Source organism: Lissotriton vulgaris, chromosome 4_1, assembly GCF_964263255.1.
Source record: "Lissotriton vulgaris chromosome 4_1, aLisVul1.2, whole genome shotgun sequence".
NCBI lineage: Eukaryota > Metazoa > Chordata > Amphibia > Caudata > Salamandridae > Lissotriton > Lissotriton vulgaris.
The window spans coordinates 754,885,558-754,903,921 of NC_141691.1; the positions used below are offsets into that span (position 1 = coordinate 754,885,558).

Here is an 18,364-nt window from a genome sequence, read left to right on the forward strand (position 1 = left end):
CTCTCTAAAATAGACTACGGGAACGCCATCCTTGCAGGGACTCCAAAAGCTCACCTAGCCCCTCTAAGGGCAGTGCTGAACATGTCCGCTTGACTCGTATCTGGAGTTAAAAGATTTTAACACATCACTCCAGCTCTCAACTGCCTGAATTGGCTTCCCATGGAAGGGAGATGTATCTATAAATTGGCCTGCATCACACACAAAACCCTTCACTCTCCTGCACCCAACTACTTAAATAACAAACTGATCAGAGCAGGTCAATCCAGAGCGCTAAGAAGCTCCAACTCACTCCTCCTTTCTCCTCCGAAATTGAAGAAGAAAACCACCAATACCGATCGTTTTCCGGCAATGCTCCCATGATATGGAACACTCTCCCTGGAGTCCTCAGATACAACCCCTCCTCCTGTTTCAAAAGGGACCTGAAACTCCATCTCCTAAACAAATACTTTCATAACCAACGTCAACTAACCTACTCTTCTTTATCCGAGTTGTCTCCTCACTCTCTGGACATTCAAGGATAGTGAGTGACCGGACTATGTCATTCTCACCTTTTCTTTTATTGCTCTCTCCCCCTCCTCTGCACTGCAAAATAATTTCCCATGCTGTATTTTTTCTGTGGTTTGCTTCCTTACTGCCGGTCTACTATGTAATGTAATGTCCTTCTGCTGTTTACTGTGTGTATGTAAAGCGCTCTGATACCTACGGGTCAAGCTAGCGCTATATAAAACTTTTAAAGTAAAATAAATCTGGAGTGTACCTAAAGTACATGCAATCAATTTAGAGAGGAAGCAGCTAGGCTGTGGTCCTTGATAGCACGGACCCAGCCAGACCAAAGTTGAAAAACAGTGAAACACCAGCAAAAAGTGGGGGTAACCATAGTAAGCAGATCCTACTCTCCTACAGTTACAACCATTTATATAGGGCAGTTTTACCATTTGCAGAATACCTTATAGGTATCAGGATTCTAGGATTCTCGCTGATAAGAATCAAGCTGGTCAGTGTACCATGGAGGATAACCACAGAGGTACAGAAAATGAGCTTCATCACCTTCCACTATATTTATATCAGTCAAATGGAGGTCCTAAAAAAATGTATTATGATCACGTGGAGCTGATCGTCCCCAAACATGGACTCGTCTTGAGGAGCAAGGAAGGGTTATTATGAAGAAGAGGAGGTGGACGAAGGAAAGTATTTCTTGGAAAGTTTTAGACATGTACTTTGTGGTCGGGTCATCAGACCTGCCCTGTATGCCCAAGCTGTTTCTCATTAGCAGTAACAGGCGCCTGGTCTGTGTCGCCCAGCTCCCCTCCGAGGACACGCGGAGCTCAACCACCGCTCCTGGTAAGTGTTACCCAGAACCCTCCCTTCCCGTCCCCCACACCCCAGCACTTTCCACCGCGCACCTCTAAAAGGCTTTTACGCCACACGCCTGCTAAACAATGCCTCCTTTCTGCAGTCCAAGCTCAACCCCGCGCGTGCACAAATCTATAAATTAAACCACCCAAAGCCAGATTCGCGAGTGTCTGAAAGTGCACACGCGCTGCTCCCAGACTCCTGCAGTCCTTTCTCCGCCACAGTCGATCTCTCACATTCGCACCCCCTCCCCGTTTGTGCTTTCTAGCTGCCGATTAGTCATTTTTCAACGCAACCTGCATCGTGAATGTTAATGAGCGCCACTGTTTATTTTGCAGGATCCACTTACCGAGTGACATCTCGGAGTGCTCAAGAAACACATCCGGGCCTGTGGCGTGTGAGAGAGAGGCTGGAGGGCGAGAGTGTTTTCGGCGGTGGGAAGTTTCTTTTATATCCACAACGTCCACGTGTGCTCCTAGGTCAATAAAGATATTTCCAACTTCTCCTGTGCGGGTCCTGGACTATTTGCAAACGTTGGGCTCCGCGACCTTCGCCTAACCCGGCAGCATGTGCAATCAATGTTTAAACATTTATTTACCTTGAGGTTTCAGTCATTTGTACTCCTTAAGCCATCTTTGAGTTGCCTAATGCTCCCGTAGACGTCTAATTATAGTAAGCTGCCACAGGATGGGGTGGGGAAGTGCATGTTTGCAGCAGCGATCCTGGATATGCAGAAACTAAAGCAGATTTCGTCCAGGGTTGGAGGTTTACACAAGCATAACGCTAAATTTTGTTCATTCAACAATCTCGTTGTTTGTTAGAATCATATTTTGTGATGCCACGACCCTGAGCTCAAAATGAAGTTTTTGCAGCGTTTGCACGAGAATTGTAAGCAATTAACTATGTTTTACTTATCTTACTTTACAGTACACCGAGGAGTATGCTAATTGTAGCCCAATGATGGTGATTTGATTTGTTGTAGGGGCGGACGATGAGCAGCGAGTGTGTGGGAAAGCTGAAAAGTCCTTCTCCCTCAACTAAACCGTGTTAGGAGAATATAAAGGTTTAAATGGTTTTGATGTACATTATGGTTCATGCATGTTTTGATTTGTTTGTAGATGCTATGGCTATAGCCAGATTTTTATATGCCATCTCTAGGATTTTTAACAACTTGTCTCCAAGTACTCTGAGTGTTTTGGAACTAATGTAACTAACCAGAGGGAGATTAAGTAATTTGCTCAAATTAAAATAATTTGGCCAAACCGAGACGTTGGGATTCTAACTCAGTGGTTTTGGTTGCATTATCAATTATTTAACAGCTCACCCAATCTTTTTCCATGACAGAATATACAGACACGTTTACTGCCTTTCAAAATGAAAGATATTTTAATAGGAAAAGAAGAACGCATTGTTGCTGGGAGTAAAAGTTCATTGCACCACAGTTTAGAAATCACAGAATGAAGTTATTTTTTATACGCTTTTTCATCATTCAGGTAAAAGACTACATGAACACAGACTTCAGACTACAAGAACCACAATCGCCAACCAATCCATGGTCACCAATTAAGTGCATAATAATCGAGCTGGAAAATAAAATTGACACCAGTGTATACAGAGCAAGCTTTGCCAGATGGTCATAAATTGGAGTGGATCATCTCTGCAGACTTGCGGGGGGAGCACGTGATAGGCACTGCAAGGCTTCAATGGAGTGAGCATTTAGGTGGGTTAGGCGTTGGGATTGTTCTTCATGAGCTGCACATCGGCGTCTACCATTTCTTTCACCAGCTCCTAGAAAACAAACACATTGACTGTGTTATGTATATAGTTCAATTACCAGCTATGGGTGGCACCTCTGAAGGAACTATGCATGGAACCCTGTATGTCAACCTAAGTTATCAGTCCTTCAAACTCTCTCTAACCCCTTGCCCCTCCCAAAAATCCACACTATGTCTCCTAATACTAAGTAAGATCTTTTGTGAAGGTGGAGTTATTGAATGCAAAATTAAGATGGCTTCATTTGAAATAATTGAGTGAGTAATGAGATCAGAGTAACTCAATATCAAACGTTTATGTAGGCCTTAGCTATACACTGCTTTAGTAGTCTATTGCTTCCAATGCATATCATATACTTAGAGTGGGCTTTGGGTCAGCTCCTTCCTAATGAGTCGATAGTCTTGTTTTCCATCTCAGTTGTTTACTTTTCTTTCAAAGGCTGTCAGTCCTCCCTATAATGTTTTTGTCCTGTCCAGGAGCATTTCATTCCGACTGGATAAATTGCGTCCTTCTACAGCATACTTCAAGGGACCTTTTGCTACGTAGGACTCCATAGGAGTGAGTTTGTTTCCAGGCTTTCGCTCTCAATCCTCTTTACCAGCATAATAAAGGGCTTTGTGTCCCCTTTTGCCCCTTCCCACCCTGCTGGGTATTACTTTTTAGTTTTTAATTACATGTTTTTGGAGGGCCCAAAAGTTGCAAAGTGTTGTAGGGCCACTCACTTTTCTTTTCACAAGCATTTTTCTCTTTTTTGTAACATATGAACTTATTTGTTCTAGCATGGCTGTCCACCAAATTAAAAATGGGCACATGTATTGAAGCATGCACACTCCACTCCTCATGCTTTATAATCAACACAATGCAAATGTCTTGATTTGTGAGCATGACTCATGAGTCATGATGCATGAATATTGGGACCATCTTGAAATGGGTTTCCTTTAAAAGTAAAACCCATGCAAAGTCTGGCAGCTTTGTGTCAATGGCTCGGCTTTTCAACGCTGCAACGTATTGGCTTTGCTAATGTTAGTTTTATTATTGCGCTTAATGAAGGCATTCTGTCTGATTTGAGTCACTCGCGATTTGGCAGATGCATGCAATGAAGCATAGGGAAACGCAATAATTTTCAGAGGTTCACAAAACATTTGACAAGTGGGACAACCAGAATTAGAACTCAGAAGCTACAATCAATAACTTAGCAAATAAACTCAGTGCTGTTACTAGTGCAGTCCCAGACTTTGTGTATAACTGTGAGCACCTCAAAAAACATAGAGGACATTATATACCTCAAGCCTAGATTACTGTGCATATGAGGAATCCAGTGCATGCCAGGGAAAGCCAGATCCTGCAAGATTTCCTTGCAGGATCTGGCTATGTAAATCATTTCCACTTAGATGTCTTGTATGACAATTACTCTTAAGTGAACATCCTGAAAATCTGGTATGGATACGGCTCTTCTGTACATTCATTACACACCATCACACATATTATTTTGAAAGTTGAACTGTTCAGTAAGATACTACTCCTCCTCAATTGCATTATCTAATGACTCCAGCTGATCTTGCTTTGATTCATCCCCATCCTCTAAAGTTATTATACTGAGGTGAGATTACATTCTTAGGTTTTTAGGGCAAAGGATTTATGGCTATGGATTTATCAGACTGTGACAGACTTTCAGACTTTGCCTAGCATCAATACATGGTGTGGCAGATAAATATGTCAAAACTGAATTGAAAGATAATTAAATATTTATAATACACAAAATGCAATATGGAAAATCACAAAAGGAGATCTGTACAGGGCCGTCCATATACCATTATATTTAGGACAAGAATACACTGCAGGAAATAAAACACATAGGTTACGTCATAAACAGTAAACCTTCTGTGCGTTTTCGAATGTATACTGAGACTACAACATGTAAAATTGACATGCTATTTATTGCAAAGCAAATACATAGCAAAGTGAACAATTAAACATTTGTACATAAACACTGTAATGTTATTTTTAAAATTGCAACCCTACTACACTGAAAACTCTGCAATTTCGTGAAATTATTCAAATGTTGTCTAATGACTCCAGCCTTTTACTGAACCCAATTATAAATGATCTGCACATGAAAACCGTGGCAAGCAAATAGGCATAGTTAGCTAACAAGCCAAGGACTTCTAAAGCTTAAGATGTTTTTTTAGAGCCAAGGCCGATTTTTTTTAGTTTTTAAAAAAAAACTTTATTTAGCATGTTTTTTGATTTACATCTCCAGCACATTAAATCAAGTAAGGTACAATCATACATCATATTCGCCCTATACATATAAATCCTCATCTAATTTTCAACAATTGGCCGGCTGCAGAACAATAGCGAGGATGATGGGGGGCAATTGGCTGCCTCATATGTAGGTGCATTGTCCTTTAAAACCTTACTGAACTGTATAGGAACTCCCCCTCCCGCTCCCCCAACCCCTATCCCTTCCCCAAACTCCCCCCCCCCCTCCCCTTCCTTTTCCTTTCCCTGCTGCCGGGTCCAGAAAAGAATAAAAATAGGGTCTAAGCCATCTGTTCTCTATGGTGGGTCATCATGTGTCAAGTCGTCCTGGGTCTGAGCCTCCCCTGCCTCAAGTTGACCAATTCCGAACTGTTTTGCGTCAACGGGGCATCCTGTCCCACCAACTCCTGAAACATTACCCCCCCCCCCCCCCCATCCCCCGTCCCCCCCCAAGCCTGTAGGACCTCAGGCAGCTTCCCTTCGCTCCTTGTATGCCTCATGTGCTCTTCTTCTGCCAGTGCCAATTCCCTCAGATGTGCCCTCCACTTCAGCAGCGTCGGGCCAGGCCGATTTTTTTTGTTATTAAAAGTTTGAAAAATGTTGCAATTGTTAATTATAAATTAATCTTCTAAATGTTCCTAAGGAATATGACCTGCTCCTTGGTGAAAAAAAGGCTCACTATTTACCTACACTTAAATATACTCCAGGAAGAAGAAAAATCATTTTTTGTATTTACCTTAAAATTAACAACATATATGTGAGGCTAAAAAAATTGTAATATCGTAATCATCAAGAACTTTTGTATAACATTTGTTGGTGGAAAGAGGAAAGGTACAATAATTTCTCGCACCTACCATATTAAGTACAGCTGTCTAGAAGATAACTATTTGTTGCACCGTGTGTATAGCTTTTTTTTTCAATATGTACAATTCTGTATACATTTTCTAAGGCTTAACACTGGGCCGATATATTAAAAAAAATATCTTCTAGGACGTCCTCACTGCAAAATGATAACTACATAACACAAAAAGCAACATCTGCCGGGGTCACGTCTACCACTACTGCTAGTGTTTCTAGGTAAGCCTTTGCACATGGTTAGATAGGTGGCATTCTCAATATAGTACTCACATCAAAAGTGACCTTGGCTTTCCAGCCTAGCTTCTCGCATGCTTTGGTGCAGTCCCCTTGGAGAAAGTCCTGTGGAGAAAGAGAGGAGAGAGGTGTTTATTCTCTGGGTTTTGGCACTATTGCTGCATACATTTCTGCCACAGTACGTCACTATAATACATAAATGTCTAGGATCTTGAACCGGTCACAGAGAACGAAGCAGGCTCCGTCACTGCAATATGGCTCCAGTGTAAGGTTGTACTTTAAGGTGAAGGTTGCTTCAGTAGTAAACACAGCCATACATCCTGGGACTGCTGTGCATGCAACGTTAGTACAAACAGAAAGGACTGTATTGTATCCTCTGTGCTCTTTCACTAATAGCGAGTTGGGCATTTGGAGGGGCCAATTTATATAGGTATTTAAGAGGATGTCAATTAGTACTTAAGGAGTACTACTGGATATTCTTAGAAATGTCTCGAAGCAGCACTACAGGAGCATTCCTTTACATACTCATAAAGGCCTACTTCTGCACATACTCATAAATGTCTCGAAGAAGCACTACAGGAGTATTCCTTTACATACTCATAAATGCCTACTTCTGCACATACTCATAAATGTCGTGAAGCAGTACTCTGCGAGTATTACTTAGCGAGTATTACTTAGCATACTCGTACATTTCTACCACTACACATACTCATAAATGCCTTTAAGTTGTACTACAGGAATACTACTGCACATACTAAAAATTCCTTTGTGATTCGGCCCTGGTTCCTCTGCACGACCATTTTAAAACTACAGATTTCGAGATGCAATCATTTCCTGGTGGTGGTTACTCGAGTGCATAACAGCAACATTGGGGTTGGGACTTTTGCTTCATTTGACTAACAGGGTGTCCAAAACGCGTGACAGGAAAAATCAAGAGGCACGGGAGAAAAAAATCGTCCTGTACATACAAAAACAGGGGGAGTCGTTTAATAGGCCGGTTCGAGTAAGCCCTCCTATCATTGCCTTGTTAAAATGGAGGCTTTTATTGGTACACCAAGCACTAAATAGTAATCTGGATCATAAATCTGGAGTTAAATGCACTTCCCTCAGATTTATAACAGGCTTGTTCCATGAAGAACTCCTCAATACATCCATGCATACAAAAATTTTAAAACGGGTAAACACTCGGGTTTAAATCAGAAAAAGAAGACCGCTGAAGATTCAACAATACTGTCGATTTATACCACACAATTTCGGGAGGTAAACACTTTTGCAACATTTGAGCCCTATAACAGCTATCAAGGTTCAACGAGGTCACTTTCAAACTAACCTTTTATGCGAATCTATGCCTGTTTATTCAGCTGCGGCTACATAAAGTGTGTGTATTAGCACAGATCCACCAGCTGTACGCATTACCACTTTCTGCGCAACAAAGCTTAAGTTTGTTCGACTACTCCAGTCCGAAAACGATTCAATATTTAACTTATTTTTTTGTGACTTACATTATTACTCGCTGAAGGCATAATTCACACAGCATAGCATTTTTTTCTATAAAAACACTTGTCAGTCGACCAAGAAAAAAATAGTGCACAATTAGGTTGATACTTCTTCCTAATGCTTCGACTTATCAAATAAATTGGGTGGCATATGTGGTGAAATTACACTAATCCAGATGCAGATATTTTGAAGATAACTTCCCTGCGAAAAATATTTGTTTTAAAAATAGCACAGTACAGAGGTATTTCCAGCAATAACCACCAGGCTTTTAACCCGAGAAAATACACTCCAAATTGATACCAATGCCTTTCAATAGGCAGTGATACCCTGATCGATACCTACACCATGCAACAAAACCTCATCTTGATCTGTGATCTTAAAAGCAATACCACAACCACGTTTCCCTAGATAGATACTTACTATGTGAAGCTGTAACAATACGATCGGTCATTTTTTAAATGACTCAGTAAATTATAGAGATCAATATTCTAGATAGCATATCATATGCGATTTGGATAGATCGTCAGAGAAGAATGTCTTAGTAAAGAACACACTAGATCATCTGGAATGGGGACATCCTCAAGGAACATGCTCATCATCGGGGAAGCTGAATGGTCAGAAACAGTGGATGTTGATGTATGGTAAAAGAAAGTGATGCATTGTGAATGCGTACCCACCCAAAACAAACATTACAGGCATGCATACGTACGGACAAAATATACACATTCACCCAGGTCCTGGGAATCAGCTTGGCACAGCAGCAAAAAGAGGGCTTCTCCAAGTCCTATGGATCGGTGAGCCTCCGAAAGCTCGAGCCAGATGCCTGGATCTGGCACAACTTGAGGTCTTGGACCCACAAGAAGTACTTTCAGGTGTTTTCAGGCTGCCACCTGTCTAACTTCATGCGCCAAGATTTAAAGATAAAGCATTAACCGTTGACATAATAAAGGAGAGAAAAAGAGATGCCTAACTAGTGGCTGAAATGCACAATGTGAAACCCAAAAATCTTGGATCAACCCCAGCTTCAATATTTGACCAAACTGTGTGATCATAGGTAAATATTTTATTTCTGCAACCCTCCTTTTTCTTCATTATTACATAAGAGACCACCTTCAAATATGCACGTTCAAGTTTTGGATAGTACAAAAAGCTCTTGTTTGATTTAATAGACCATAATGTTGCTCTGTCTACAATAAGAATATAGGCCACTTTTGGACCTAAATACATGAGGAAAATTGGTCTACTGTATGCCGGCCCTGGAGCCCGGGTAAGCGTCAATGGGGTGACGTCGAGGACTTTTCTCATACAACGGGGAACCCGGCAGGGATGCCCCCGGTCACCCCTGCTATTCGCCCTGACAATCGAGGTGATGGCCTCTGCGGTCAGACAAAACGTGAGGATCACGGGGTTCTATATAAGCCAAGCAGACACACGAGATGAAAAGTGATCCCTCTACGCCGATGACGTCCTCCTCTATGTCAGGCGGCCGGAAAGCACAATACCGGCGCTGTTTGATGAACTGGCAAAATATGGCGCGAGGTCAGGATACCAGATTAACTGGCACAAATCGACACTTTATGATCCCCAAGGGCGTAAGGAATGGCCTCAACTGCCGCAAAATCTACAGACAACCGAAGAAGGCTTCCAGTACCTGGGGATATTCATCACTGCTGACAGAGGCACCTCATATGATCGTAATATCGCTCGGATCGTACATGATTTCAAAACTGACACAGATAGGTGGCGGTCCCTCCCTCTGACAATACTTGGTAGGGCAGCGATGTTCAAAATGACATCTCTCCCAAAATTCCTCTATGCCTTCCAAAATGAATGTTTCCAGATACCGTCCAAGACTTTCCAAGACATACATGCGGACCTCCGGTCATTCCTCTGGTTGGGGAAACACCCCAGAGTCGCACTGGCAACGCTGCAGAGGAACCAATATGACGGGGGGATCTCTCTCCCTGACCTAGAGACCTACTATTGGGCAGAACACCTAGCCCCCATTAATGACTGGCTCCACGCACCCGCCACTCACCCCACATATGCCCTAGAAAGATACCAAATGGGTACGCACTCAAGCCTACACTACATATATGAGGGGAAGGGACAGGCTGGATTACTGACGGCCACAAAGATTACACTGGCTCAAGAGCTAAGCAAATTGAAAGGGTTCCAGGGATGGGACGACATCGGCATCTCTATACTAGGGGACGTCATCAAAAACGGAGCGCTGAAACTCTTTGCTTTTCTGCAGGCCGAATTTGGGCTACAGCGCTCTCAATTCTTTAAATACATACAACTTAGGCATGCTTACTTGGCGGAAGGGGCACTACAAGAGCCATTCCCCGAATACGCACCACTAGAGGGCCGTCTGTTGCAAGAAAAGATCCCAGGGAAAGCGGTTTCCGTAACATACAAAACAATTATGAATAATAGACCGAACACACTGGCGGGCCTCCGAGGCAAATGGGCACAGGAAGTGGGTGAGATGGATGAGGTAGACTGGGGAGGGTGGGTACTGATGCACCCTAGAGAAGTAGCAATCAAATCACGCCTACGCCTAATCCAGTTTAAGATATTACACAGAGTATATTATGACAGGGTGAGGCTTTGTAAAATGGGGAGGGTGTCAGACCCCAGCTGCTTACGATGCAGGCACGAGAACGGGACTTTCATACACATAATATGGTCATGCCCACATACACAGGCCTACTGGAGCGCGATCACCACTGAACTGAGCAACATACTGGAGATAGACATACCACTGGAACCGAAGCTGGTCCTGTTGGGAATGACCAATGATATAGATCTGGCCCGCCCACTACTAATCTTTCTGGTGTTGGCCTTGGTGGTGGCCAAGAGAGATATAGCTAGGAAGTGGGAAGCGACCGACACGCCTCAGATAGGGGAATGGAGGAGGGGACTAGACATCTACATGGCGGCAGAAAGGGCCACATATAAAGCGAGAGGCTGTCCGAGGAAATTCCGCAAAGTGTGGGGTAAATGGAGACGTTATCATGGCCTAGACGATGGGTCTCTGAAGGGACCAAAAACAATTATTAGTTGGCCAGCAGAAATGGGGGAAGTCGTGGGACTCAAGATGGTGGGTGGGGAAATACAGAGAGAACTGTGATGGATGAACATTTGGACTGTGATGATGGGGATTTGCATTTTGACGGGAGAGGGCGGAATGTGGGGTTAGGGGCGCGGGGTTACTACCGGATGATGACATGCATGTTCTATGTACTGCCTTGTGGAAAAAACAATAAAAATGTTTTTAAAAAAAAGGGTTGATGACCAGTCATGCATTATAGATTACAATGCATGTTCCTTATAACGAAATGCATAAGCTCGGTAATGGAATTCATTTATTGCCTTACCAAACACATTTATTGTATTCTGTTTCAGGATGAAACAAGAATGTATTATACTGTGATTCTCATGTTATATAGCCATAGAACACAAAATATGTTATGTGCTGTCATGCATTTTTCATGAGATTCTATATTTTAGTCTTCATTCCTCAAATTATGATATGTGCTGATCCTTTTAATTTTCCTTGTATGTCCTTACTAAAACAGCCACTATAATGATACATTGATAGTTAAGTGATTCTGATTAGAAGTTTATTAAGAACAAGCTATCACAGAACCTTACGTTAATTATGTTCTTATGTCTTTTTCTGATGGAAAATATGTAACCATTTATTAAACTTTCATGACTAGAAAAGAAAAAAAAAAAGAATATAGGCCACATACAGAGTACACATGACAACAGCATTGCTTCTTAGTTCATTGATGGCACTGCGGTCAGGGCAAGGAATAGGAACATTTCCAACTTCACGTATAAAAACTACCCCTTTAATAAATACCTCTTAATCTAGTGGTATAACAGAATGTACTATGATGCTTCCAGATAGAAATACCCTTTTTTGAATTTTGAAGAGACTTGATCATATTTTATGTGATGCCTGTTGCGTAGTTTACATGCCAAAAATGTTCAGAGTTCTGCTCGTGCAATGGGCTCCATGACCCAAGCCAGACACATAGCTCAGCTCTTTCTCTTAATTTTTTGGCTCGTCCACTTCTGCCAAGTTCCTCTGCACAACAGTCTGCACCATCACTTTAGCTAGAAGTGTAGTGGTGCTATTTGCTCCGCTCTACCACACTCCACTTTCAGATCGCATTAACTCTATATGGTATGATCAAGGGTTGTTGTTGGTTTACACCCCTCCTTGCACCTGCTCAGACCCCAACGTTTTCATTATAGTTTGCTTTCCCAACATCCTGGTTTGAACTGGCTCCTCCAGATCCCATTCCATTTTCAGGCGGATCATCCTCCGCGCTGCAAGTGACGTATCAGGAGCAGAGCATGCCTTCTAACCCTTCAAGGCCAGCCCATTCCATACACGATTACAGTGCTGGTAAAAGCTGTTGATTGGTTGCAATGGATTTAGGCCCAACTGTAATGACATCTCCCAAACATCAGAGTAGGAGATGAGATATTTCCCCTGCTTAATTCACAAGACAAAAACTTTATAACCACCCTGAGCAGCAGCTGATGCAATCAAACGAGCAACGCAACGCACATGCAGTGGACCTATGCGCAAGTCGAACGTAGGCAGTGGCATTGTTCGACATTAATGTCTGTAGTTATTCTACTAAGGGGTGTGCACAGAGTGCAAAGTGTCAGGTAGTGGGCTCTTGCAGGAGTGATTTATGTGGATGTAACCCACCCTGCAATCTACCACAAAAGAGATACATTGAACGACCAATGAAACAGTAGGCTATACTGAATCACCACAGAAAAGCAACTGACCTGCTTATGTAACACATGATTGCCGTTCTGCACGCCAGAGACTTTTTCATCACTGCCTTATCTCTGGCAGAGATTTGAAACCCTCTTCTATCAAAGCTAACACGGAACATCACTAAGAAGTCTTTGAAACAACTTTTTCAAAATGCATTTACACACTGTGGCTTTATAACTCACAAAACCTGGGGCAAGTAGGTGATCTGTAAACTTTCGAGCAAAGTTTTCCATCATGTCAATGGATATCATACAAGTCTCCAACAAAGGAAATATAATACCTGAAAGGTCTGCAGACTCATCATAAAGCTATATGTAGTATCCTTACTGCGGACTTATTCTGACATTCTTTGTCGATATCAGATAAGGTGTGTACAACTATACAATATCAGATTGTTAGGAACATTTTTATTTTTTTTTATGCTTAAGTGACTGGATATTTGCAAGGAGAGTGCCCCGTAACCCTCACCCTAAAAATGCATGGTTCTTGCTGCAGCAAACACCCTGAGTCGGTTCATGTTTTGCTCACATTGCCCACCATAGCCAGTCAAGACAATGGCATTGCAGGTTATGTATACAAACAGAGGAGGAGGCAGTGTGACGTCAGCGAGAGTGTGATAGGTCTTACATCATCACAGATATAAATTGTTCATAAGTAGTAAATCAAAACGCCAGTTAGTTCTAATGTATTATGTTACAGTTAAAAGGCCATTGCAGTGATCCTTGGCAGTGAAGCCAACCAAGACACCCACAGAGCGGCCTCAGCTTTCACCGGTCTAGCAAGTGAGCATGGAGGTCAGGAGTGTAGGGGTCAGGACTCCATAGGAGGCTTCATATAGTTTTGATTTGAGGGGCAGGAGTAGTGCCACGAAATGACAGAATTTAAAATTAACTAAGGTTCACTGAAATGTCTGGATAAGGGCCAGGAAAAGTTTCACAATCCAGGGAAAATTCCATGTAGTGCGACTTTTCCACAAACTCTGCAGACCACTCAATTTTGCATGCGGATTTCCTTGGCGAAATCAATGGGGTTTTCCACTTATATAATAGATGTGTCATTCACTAGACATCTCTACCCATCAATTCCGTGAAAATAAACACGAAGTATCAAATAAATGTCCGCTGCAGTAACGTTTTCAAGCCACGAAAATGTCTGCAAAGCACAACATTCCCTACAAATCGTCGTACAGAAATTTCCATACTCGGCTGTTACAACCATTCAATTGAAATGTATTTGCATAGACTTCATAAAGATGTCTAGTTGATTTGCATACTTTTTTGAAAAATATGTAAAGAAGAGTTTTACACTACACCTACATTTCAACAGTGTGAACAACCACATTCCTGGATTTCAGAGAATGCAAAGCAATGGAAACATTGAATACAAACTGGATTATAATACCTCATTATTGTAGCTACTGGTTTAAACAGTACATATAGTGCACAGTTTTATGTCACAATAAAATTCCACCGTGTCTTATAGATACTTGCCATCACAAACTAGGCTACATACACACACATTACTAGCAGGAAATACAACATATAGTGCTCAGTTTTATGTCACTATAAAATCCCACCGTGTCTTATAGATACTTGCCATCACAAGCTAGGCTACATATACACACATTACTAGCAGGAAATACCCCAGGGGCCTCTCTGTCTGTTCACAATGAATTAACCATCCTTTGTGCTCTTGTTGATTTACGTATTACCCTGGGAATGCACGTGCACAGATTTGAGATTACATAAACACTGCCCTATTGACTGATTTCTAAAGCGTGCGTTGCTTGTGGCTTACCCACACTATTGTGGTGGAAAAGGATAAGTCGCTTTGACGCTGCATGCAATCAACATAGTGTTAAGTACATACACCGCTGGATATGGCTTGGCACTGGTAATGGAGCTGGGTTCAGTATATGACAATATGTCAAAGAGAGTCCCGGATTACTAAATAGGCAAAGTAGACCCCGGCATATAGGCCCCACTCCTTTTAGGGGCCCGCAACAACAAATCAAAATAATATTGATTTGATCTTGAAAGAAAATTACAATCAAGCTTTCTTAAATTGTTTCCAATGAATTTGTGTTTAATAAAATTAATACTTGTTAATGTTTAATTTTGGGTAATAAAATTGGTTTATTAAAATAGTTGGTTGGCAAAATTAAATACGTATTAGAAGATAATTTGCGGGGGCGAAATTTCAACTGCATTGGGACCGCCACAGGGTTTATTCCGGCACTGGTGAAAGAGGCTATGTAGTGATATCTCTTTATTTAAAATACACGTGCAATCATACAGTTTGACCAGATCTGGATTATTGAATTAACAGAGTTGTTTTGCATTTCAACCATTCTTTTCCTTTCTTATAAAACATACACAAGCATTTACTTTCCTAGTAGGCCACAAGGTCAACAATCCCCTCATCTGGCATCATCCAATGTTCTAAAGATGGATAAGTAGCAATAGTTATAACAATAAACATAACAATACTCATTCAACCATCATAACAATACCACAATCATAACAATAACACACTAGTAAAAATAGTAATTATAAAAATAGTAACAGTACTAAAACAATATTGAAATACCAATAATACAGTTAATAAAACATCACAATAAAAATAACTATTGAAACATTAAGCATGCATAATAAAAATAAAAACGAAATACTATTGTGCAGTAAATAATAAGCATGACGGACAGTATTAACCCGTTGACCGCGGCACGAATTCCGCCGCTTTGTGGGCGAATTAATTAGTGGGCGTGTTTCGGACGGCCCCCGGCCGTCCACCGCACACGCCCACCTCAGCTGTCCGATGCACCGAGCGGGTTAATCACTATAATCACAATAAGCAGAACGATCATAATGAGAACTAAACAATTATCATCATCATCATGAAGCAGTATTTGTACAAAGCTTGATTTCTTGATTTTGCAGTCTTCGAGAGCTGAACAGAAGACCGCTACTATGACTGGACCTAGGCAAAACTTCAATAAGGGCAGTGTTACCTCTCAATTTCTGGCATTTTCTGTTATGTCTGCAATGCGAAATACCAGATATTACTCTACAACACCATTTTGCGTACCTGAGATTGCATTTGGGTAAAAATCCTTTCCTGGTATTCCAGGAATGCCGCGGATTGCCAGAACAAATGCAAAAACAACAAGTGATGGACCGAATGTGGATCAATGTCACACATTCCCCCAGTCAAAAGATCTGGGCCCAAATCCATCGTTTTTTTGCACTCCACACCACCCTGGGTTAGACAATGGCGATATGCAAATCAGCTCTGACCCTGTTGCCCCATGGGAACAGTCCAGTCCGAACTACAAAAGCCATGTCCTTCCCAGAACGGAATCAAGCATCCGAGGACCGGACCGGTTTCGAGGTAACACCTCTCATCAGCCCGGCTAGCTTGACTCCAGTGGTGTGGAGTGCCTGGGACCCACGTCTGGGCATCCCCAGCGCACTTAGGGCGGCAATTGCAAAAACAACAAGTGATGGACCGAATGTGGATCAATGTCACACATTCCCCCAGTCAAAAGATCTGGGCCCAAATCCATCGTTTTTTTGCACTCCACACCACCCTGGGTTAGACAATGGCGATATGCAAATCAGCTCTGACCCTGTTGCCCCATGGGAACAGTCCAGTCCGAACTACAAAAGCCATGTCCTTCCCAGAACGGAATCAAGCATCCGAGGACCGAGGACCGGACCGGTGACTATGGTTAGCATTGCGTGATTGTATGCTTTTTGTGTGCAAAATGCATCTTAACATCCAAAATGTCATGTAATTTGACGTTGTTTTTCTGGAATTTCACATAATTTCCACAAAGAGAATTTGTTGAATTTCACTCTGACCTTCCTATGATGCTCAGGTACTAGTGCCCGCCGGGAAACAGCCATTATAACTAGAAAACATTAAAGCATGCTATTGCAATGCCATCACAACGCATGGCCGCCATAAGTGTGGCAGGGTATACTCAGACGTGAGTCCCTTGCTCACTTTGCCACTGGATTCAAGCAAGCCGGGCTGAAGGCGGCTCGGAAGCTTGTTTCCGGTTCAGGGAAGACATGGCTTGGCAGTTCGGGCTGGGCTGTTCCCATGAGGCACAGGGTCAGACTGATTAGCATATAGCCATGTCTGAACTGGGGTGGCAGAGTGGGCTAAAGAACGATGATGGATTAAACCCAGATCTTTTGACAGGGTGTGAGTATTTGATTGATTCAGATTCTCCGTCCATCAACACCCCCCTTTTGTACCGCTTTTGGCCGCCATAAGTGTGGCAGGGTATGCTCAGACGTGAGTCCCTTGCTCACTTTGCCACTGGATTCAAGCAAGCCGGGCTGAAGACGGCTGGATTGCCAGAAATCGGTCCTCGGAAGCTTGTTTCCGGTTCAGGGAAGACATGGCTTGGCAGTTCGCGCTGGACTGTTCTCATGAGGCACAGGGTCAGACTGATTTGCATATAGCCATGTCTGAACTGGGGTGGCAGAGTGGGCTAAACAACGGTGGTGGATTAAACCCAGATCTTTTGACTGTGTCTGAGTGTTTGATTGATTCAGATGCTTCGTCCATCACCACCCCCTTTTGTCCACAATGCAAGTGGCATCTCAATGCAATGCCATTACAATGCAGATGCCTTTAGAACGAATTTCGTTGTAAAGGCATGAATGGTAAAGGCATGCGTTTTACATGTAAGTATAAGGTAAGTATATGTGGTTAGGTTTGGGTTTTTTGGTGGGAAGGATAATTTTAGGGTTTGGGTTTTTGGGTGGTAAGGGTAATTGTAGGGTAGGTTTGTTTTTTTGGGTGGGAAGGGCAATTTTAGGGTGGGTTTGGGAGATATATACAGAGTTATTTACCTACCTCCAACACTTTTACCAAGTGTTTGTCTTTACAACGCATGCCTTTGTGTTGCAATAGCATGCGTGGTAAAAGTTTGCTTTGTAATGGTAGGTCGTTGTAATGGCATTGGCGTAGTAATACCCGCGTTGTAATGGCATGCGTGGTACTGGTACGCATATCAATCAATCAATCATAACATTTATAGAGCGTACTACATACCCGTGAGGGTCTCAAGGCACTAAGGTGGTGGTGGTGGGGGGTGGGGGGGGGGGGTGGGGGGGGGGGGAGGGAGAAGGAGGGGGGGTGGGGGGGGGAGGAGGGGGGGGAGCTGCTACTGCCAGGTCTTGAGGGGTTTCCTGAAGGTTAGAAGGTCTTCGGTCTGCCGTAGGCGGATGGGGAGGGTGTTCCATGCTTTTGCGGTGAGGTGGGAGAATGATCTGCCGCAGGCGGTCACTCTCTGGATGCGGGGGACGGTGGCTAGGGCGCGGTCTGCGGAGCTGGTGGTGTAGAGGCTGAGCCGGCTGATGAGGTATGCTAGTCCGGTGTTGTGGCGTGCCTTGTGTGCGTGGGTAAGGAGTTTGAAGGTTATCCTCTTGTTGAGGGGGAGCCAGTGTAGGTCCTTCAAGTGGCGTGTGATGTAGCTGCAACGAGGGATGTTGAGTACCAGGCGTGCGGATGCATTCTGGATGCGTTGGAGCCGTTTCAGGAGTTTGGCCGGGGCTC

General features: G+C 42.9%; 1 protein-coding gene across 1 annotated transcript in view; it reads right to left on the reverse strand.

The window, feature by feature from the left end:
* Positions 1–2,716: 2,716 nt before the first annotated feature.
* Positions 2,717–18,364, reverse strand: part of GMDS (GDP-mannose 4,6-dehydratase) — a 1,789,479-nt gene continuing 1,773,831 nt past the window's right edge. Inside the window, exons 10-11 of the mRNA XM_086965061.1 lie at positions 6,517–6,585; positions 2,717–3,141 (exon numbers count right to left, since the gene is read on the reverse strand). Of these exons, the coding sequence (XP_086821187.1) occupies positions 3,079–3,141; positions 6,517–6,585 (132 nt within the window). The 3' untranslated portion in view covers positions 2,717–3,078. The remainder of the gene's footprint in view (positions 3,142–6,516; positions 6,586–18,364) is intronic.